General features: G+C 49.9%; 1 protein-coding gene across 3 annotated transcripts in view; it reads right to left on the bottom strand.

Moving 5' to 3' along the window:
- The window catches only part of Capn9 (calpain 9), a 38,574-nt gene that overhangs the window by 5,109 nt on the left and 26,493 nt on the right, over positions 1 to 6,972 (bottom strand). For all 3 annotated transcript variants that reach the window (XM_021169331.1, XM_021169333.2, XM_021169334.2), the window contains 5 exons: positions 6,476 to 6,512; positions 5,311 to 5,391; positions 2,794 to 2,851; positions 930 to 994; positions 487 to 555 (listed from right to left, as the gene is read on the bottom strand). In XM_021169331.1, coding sequence (XP_021024990.1) covers positions 487 to 555; positions 930 to 994; positions 2,794 to 2,851; positions 5,311 to 5,391; positions 6,476 to 6,512 — 310 coding nt within the window. The remainder of the gene's footprint in view (positions 1 to 486; positions 556 to 929; positions 995 to 2,793; positions 2,852 to 5,310; positions 5,392 to 6,475; positions 6,513 to 6,972) is intronic.

The following is a 6,972-nucleotide window of genomic DNA, read 5'->3' as shown; positions in this document are numbered from 1 at the left end:
TCCTTCCTTCCTTCCTTCCTTCCTTCCTTCCTTCCTTCCTTCCTTCCTTCCCTCTCCAACAGGGTCTCTCATGTAGCCCAGTTTAGCCTCCAACTCTCTATGTAGCAGAAGGTGACCTTAAACTTCTGACAGATCCTTGGTCCTTGAGTGTGTTCCACCACACCTAGCTTCCTGATGGGAATGAGACCCAGGGTTTCATGTACGCTATGCAAGCACACTACCAACTTAGCCACATCCCCAGCCTGTAGGCCAGCCCTCTTTTCTTCCATGTGGTGCTGAGGAGTTTGGGTCTCACACTGTAGCCACGGGTCTCTACTTCCAGCCACGGGTCCTCTTCTGTCTCCTTCCCTTCTGGCTGGAAGGACCGTGGTATCTCTGCCTGCATCAGGATGCTCTGTGGTTCCTTGACTCCCTCCCAACAGCACTCTTAGCCTGTAGCCTAGGTCTTTGCTTGGCTCTGTTGAGCATCTAAGCCAGACCACATACCATCCAGTGTTTCAGCTTGTCCCAGAAGACCCGGAACTCTTCAAACTCCAGCTTCCCGTTGCCACTGGTCTGACCACATGAGCTAAGAGACTTTCAACTCGGGAGCCTAGTGGGAACCCAGCTCTGGGATCATAGTAGGAGGCCAGGGCTGTGTGGCACGAGTAAAGATTTGGGGCCCTGGGAGAGTAACCTGGAGACAGGAACCTCCAAGGAGGGCAAAAGGAAGGTGAGATGGGGCGGGCACCTGAATATTTATAGACCCATCATTCCCTTTGGGGCGATCCCCCTCTCTCTACTGCATTGTTCTGGGTCTGTGGATCCCGACCCAACCCTAGTTAGGTTGACAAAGCCTCCCTCTTTGAGCTGCAGTGCCTGTCTCAGGAGCGTGAGCCCCACAGGACTCCTCTGCCCAGAGGGACCCGTGCACCTGCTGAGAAGGATACATCCATCAGAGAGATGATGTTTCTGCAGGACAGCAGGCTCAGCCTCTTGAACTTGAGGGCTGTTTCTGCAATCACATAGGCAGCCGTGTGATCAATGACCCTGGTTAAGACAAACCTCTCTTCCCTTCTTCTGGGAGCCCAGTAGTGCAGGCAGATCAGGCTTTCTGGGACGGTGATGTGGACACTGTCTTAGGATGTTGAAAGTAGGGGCTGGACTTCCGGAAGGAAAGTCTGCAATCTGCAGAAAGCCTTTGGGATGGGCTTTTCCTGTGCATTTACGTTAGCATTAGGGGATCCCAAGATTTTTACCACGTCTGCTTATTAACGATTTGTTTTCTTCTAATTTGTGTGTATGTGGTTTGTCTGTGTCTGTGTATGCCCAGGCGCCTGAAGGTGCCCTGGTGGCCAGAAAGGGGCATCAGATCCCCCCAGGGCTGGAGCTACAGGAGCTACCCAGGGCTGAGTAGTCCAACTCTGGTCTGCTGGGAACCCACGTCTGTCTGGTCCTCTGCAAGAGCAGCAAGTGCCCCTAACCACTGAGCCATCTCTCCAGCCCAATCATCATCCTGGTTACAATTGCAAATAGTATGTAGAAATTATGCCAGGCAGTGGTTGTAATACCATCATCCTGGCACTCGGGAGGCAGAGGCAGGAGGATCTCTGAGTTTGAGGCAAGCCTGGACTACAGAAACCCCGTTTCCAAAAAAAAAAAAGAAAGAAAGAAAGAAAGAAAGAAATTTCGAAAGAAATTGATTGTATAAATGCCAGTCAAGAATATTATCACAATAGGTCACAACAACACAATATTCCACCATTTCCCAAGTGCACTTTAATGATCAGCTCATAAAGTTCAATGGGCAGGATTTTAAATCGCTAAAGAGATGAATGTGGTGGTGAATGCTATGCTTGTAATGCTAACAGAATGGAGGCAAAGGCAGGTAGTAACTTTGAGGCCTGCCTGGTCTGCAGCAGAGCAAGGTCCAGGCTAGTGAAGGACCAAGTGAGACCTGGTTTCAAACAAAACAAAGAATAACCCCTCCCCCACCCCAAATTGCTGAAGAAATTTGATATTCATACACAGATGGTGGAACCTCAAAAACACCGCAGTAGCTGGGTGTACCACATACCTGCAATCCTAGCCCTCAAGATTTGGGGGCTGGAAGAATATAAATTAGAGGCCAGGATAGGCATTTAGCCAGACCCTCTCTCAACAAATAAAACCAAGGGCTAGGGAGCTGGCACCATCAGTGGAGTGCCTGTCTTCTAAGCATGAAGACCTGCAAACTCACACACACTCATACACATATACACACTTACTCACACACACACATATACTCATATACACACACTCATGTAAACTCACACACACTTACATACTCTTACACATACAGTTGTGCAAACTCACACACACTTACACTTACTCTCACACACTAACATACACACTCACACAATATACTTACACACTCACACACATACACACACTCATATTCACACTCATACACACACTCATATACACACTCATATACTCTTACACATACACACAGTCATGCAAAATCACACACACTTACACACACACACACTAAACAGTAGGCTAAGTGTAAGAATCCAGTAACAACCATATGATGTATGAGTCTTTGATACAAAATGTCCAGTATTAGTTAAGTTTGAGACAAAAAGTGGGAAGCTGCATCAGTGTCCCAGTTAGGAAATAAGCAACAGACCATATTCTACAGTCTGTATACACGTGGATGTCAGCCATGGTCCGCAGGTCTGATGCTCCAAGGAACAGAGCCTGGGAGAGCCCTGACAGGGTGGTCACTCTTTCTCTCCAGGGAGCCCTGTCCCCTGTGGGAATGGCACTTACTCTTCTGCAGAACAGCATTTAGAACATATTCAAGTTCCTCAGCCGACACCTCCATGTCCTGTGGAGTGGAGACAAATGTTCTTTTTGGTCCCCCGACAATTCTAAACTTCACTTGGCTCCTGGGGGGAGAATGGCCCTGGGGCCGCTGTGCTGGGAGCTCAGTTCACCTCCATGGTAGCTGCAACCCATTGGTTTCTCAGGGAAGGGCCAACCACCCCAGGAGAGACTCAGGAAAGGGGAAGGCAAGCAGCCCATCCTGTAAGGATACAATAGTCCCTGAGAATGCTTCAAAAAGCTGCCATAGACATTAAAGAGTTAGAAGACCTTTGGAGAGCAAGTAGGTCCTTGTATCTCTCTACAGTACCCAGAGAACTGAAATTACTTCACATAGTGGGGTCTCACCTGCTATTCAAGACAGAAGACCTAAGACACGGTTAACCATGACCTAACCATGACATGATTAATTTAAAATCTCTAGAGGTGAATCCAGGAATCATCAGGGTCAGATACTCACCAAGCCCAGCGTCCACAAAGCAAAAGCTGGTGAGAGATATACTCAGGTCTTACTAGGGCTATGGAAGGGAGCCCACAGTTGTAGGATGCTCAGTCTGTGTGTGTGTGTTATGGTATGTGTGGTTTGTGTGTTTATGGAGTGTATGTTTATGGTGTGTGTGTTTGTATATGTGTATGGTATATGTGTGGTGTGTGTGGTTGTGTGTATGGTATAGGTGTGGTTTGTGTATGTGTGGTGTGTGTGTGTGGTTTGTGTATATATGTGTGGTTTGTGTGTATATAGTATGTGTGTGGATTGTGTATGTGTGGTGTGTGTGCCCCTGTGCATGTAGGTCAGAGGACAGCATTGTGCAGTCAGTTTTCTCCTCCACCTTTACCTGGGTTCTGAGGATCAAATGGATGTCACCAGACTTTCATGGCAAGCACCTATACTCACTGAACCATCTTGCCTTGTTTAGTTTTTTTAAGACCAGCTCTCTGTAGCCCAGGCTAGCCTGAAATTCACTGCAAATCTTTCTGTCTCAGCTTCCCTGGTGAGAGGCATGAGTCACCACACCCAGCTACCTAAGTGGTTATTATGCACAAGGAGGTCTGGCTAGCTCCTCCATACATGTGGGGGTTGCACTAACCCATGTGACCATGGTCACAGTTGACATTGTTACAACATATGACAGTTGGCTCTACTGCTGAAACATCCAGGCCCAGGGAGTGGGTCTTTGGGATGTTCAGCTCTGCTAAGCAGGTAAATTGTATGGTACATGGCCACCCTGACCAGGGGGAATAGGCATGGAGCTATAGAGCCAGCTACCCAGTTGGGTAGAGAACAGAACAGAATCAGCAGGTAGAATGTCACTGGGGAGGGGGGTGCTTTGTTAGTTGTTGCTAGTGACGAATGCTGCATCTCTCCCCCAGTAACTTCTGTCTCTGCCTTATGCCTCTGCTTAAGGGCTCACAGGCACTGTGATGTGGGACCAGCCCATCACCCCTGAAATCCTTGGGGAGATCACTTGACTGTGGGACTCCCCCAACCCCCATTCCCTGTCATCCTCTGCCCAGATCTGGAGACAGATGGCACATGGCTCTGTCACTCCACCAGAGTGCCCTGCTCCCCTTGTTTACAGCAGTATACGCAAGGCCTCGGAGTGTGCGCTCACCTCTCCGGGCTGCCCCTTCCAATCCAGGAGCCCCAGACAGGAGAAGGGAGCAATGTAATAAAGTCATTAGTGTCTGATGCAAGTTAATCCATCAGGCTCCTTCTATTAAGGTCTCCACTGAGGAAGTAGCCTGCGGTGGCGTGAGGCCTGGAGTTAGGTGGCGGTTCACCCTGTTCCCCAGCTCTTCCAGGGTACCTCGTTAGGATGCTGAGCAGAGCTGGAAATGGGATGGAAGATCAAGGATGGCAAAAGGACTGGTGCTCCGTCTTTTCCCAGGGGCCCTGGTCTGCCAATCAAACACTAACTGATGCTAATGGCCGAAAGTATGTTGCTCCCTGCGACTCCCTTTGGGGGACCTCACAGTGCCTCCCTGAGTAGCATTTTAATGTAGTAGAGCATTTTTTTTTTTTTTTTTTTGGCTGTGATTTGGGGCAGAGTCCCAGTCACTGCCCCCTTTAAGGCTTCCTGATCTACAGTAAGGATCTTTGGGTCAGTTCTGAGCTCATCTGAGAAACCCTAGCCCTAACCTTAGCCCCACCCCTAACCTTAGTCCCACCCCTAGCCTTAGTCCCACCCCTAGTCTTAGTCCCACCCCTAACCTTAGCACTACCCCTAACCTTAGTCCCACCCCTAACCTTAGTCCCACCCCTAACAGGTGAATTGATTGACACTTGTCAGCAAGCTGGTGCTTAGGCTCCCAGGGACCAGAGCTGGCTTTACAACAAGCCCACCAAGGCTTGGGGAGGTGCTGTAGTTCATGATCACTGTCCTCCGCTGGGAACCCTGAGCAGGCCCTCAGGGTAAGGGTGGAGGTCCGAGGAGAGAGGAGACCGAGGCGGCTGCATCCTACCTCGCCAGCAACACGCCGGAACAGGGCCCGGAACTGCTGTTCCTCTTCTGTTTCCTCCTCCTGTGGAGTCGGCTTTGGAAGCTGAAAGAGCCAAACAAGGTTGTGTAAAGGGCTCACAGAGAGAAATCTGACACATGCTTTCTCACATAAGTAACAGAAAAGAAGAGCCCACTCTGGACACCACGCTGTCCCTGAAGGAAAAGCCAGCGGAAGTCTTCCCTAGCACGTGGGAGGCCCTGCCTGGTTCAATTCCCACACATGGGAAATGCTCCGCACAGAACAGGATGGTCAGTAGAGTAGCAAACTGCAATGGAGATTTTCCCTCCGGGGTTAAAGCAGTTATTCAGTTATGCAGACAGAGCTGGCCTGTCAGGCTCATTCGTCATTTCCTGATTTCTCAGAGCTAGATGAACAACTTAGTTACATCTTGGGGACCGCAAGTTCAGCTTGAGTGACCACATGTCATTTGGCCAGAGCGGGAACTCTGTCACTTGATGCGGATGAGAAGGCTAGGGGTGCCAGGGCCTGACAGGTAGCTTGGCACAGCTGCCATGCTCCAGCCTCATCCCCTGATCCATCATCTTTCTTGATAGAGCGTTGCCTTCCAAGATTCCGTCTCCAGCACCCAGAGCAGGCAAAGGGCTCAGTACAACAGTGTTCTGTTTTCTGTAGATTTTGGCCCATTCATAAGCTGCGGCCCTAGGGGGCAGCACAGAGCAGCAGGCTCTTCCCCAGCAGGTTTCTGCTGCCCAGGAAGTTTGGACTGTTTCAGAAGCACTGAGCACGTTTCCCCCACCCCTCGAATATTCAACATTCATCATACAGCTTTGGATTTCACAATGGTTTGTGTGGGCTGAAAAACGGAAGCTATGGAGTCCAGGTTAGAACCAGCCAGGGTGCTTACTGGGCTACGAGCTGTCTTCTCCTGAATTTGATTTTCCCCATTTCATTGTTTTCAAGGCAGGTTTTCTCTGTGTAACTCTAGCTGTCCTGGCATTCACTCTGAAGATCAGGCTAGCTTTGAACTAATAGAGATCCACCTGCCTCCACCTCCCAAGTGCTGGGATTAAAGGTGTGCACCACCACTGCCCAACCCTGGATTCAATTGTGAATTCTAGAGCCTTCAGCTGAACCCCATCCCCTGTGACGACAGCAGAGGACTCACCTCAGGAAGGTCAATGTCTATGTTCTCATCCAGGTCCCTGCAGTGGCAGAAAGCACACAGTCTCAGGTGTAGATGTGCACCTCACTGGACTAGAGCTACAGAAAGGGTCTTGCCTGTCAGAGCCTGTTCAGTGTCATTCACTCACTCCCTCCCTTGTGCCAATACCTGCCCCCTAGCCTTTCAAACCTGTCCAGTGTGCCAGAGAGAGGGAGACTGGTGTGACCCTAGCCCAAGGAATCTTGCAATCCAGAGCTAGAAAGCCAGAGACTATATCAGTGCCCCCTCTTTTCCTGACGCACGCTGAAGAGGGTACTCATTATCCCTCTAGGAATGCTGTGGTTAGGGGTCTGCTTGAAAGCCACACCAACAGACACAGCTTGGCGTGTCCCCTCTGAAACGAACACAGTGCTGGCTTGGGTCTGGCTTCATAGAGGGACCATCAGGGCTCAACTTTCAGTCCTCTGATGGGATAGAAAGCAAGAGGCTTAGGGTTGGTT

Source organism: Mus caroli, chromosome 8, assembly GCF_900094665.2.
Source record: "Mus caroli chromosome 8, CAROLI_EIJ_v1.1, whole genome shotgun sequence".
In the NCBI taxonomy this organism is placed as follows: domain Eukaryota; kingdom Metazoa; phylum Chordata; class Mammalia; order Rodentia; family Muridae; genus Mus; species Mus caroli.
The sequence above is the reverse complement of the archived record's forward strand: the minus strand, read 5'-3'. Positions and strand labels throughout refer to the sequence as shown.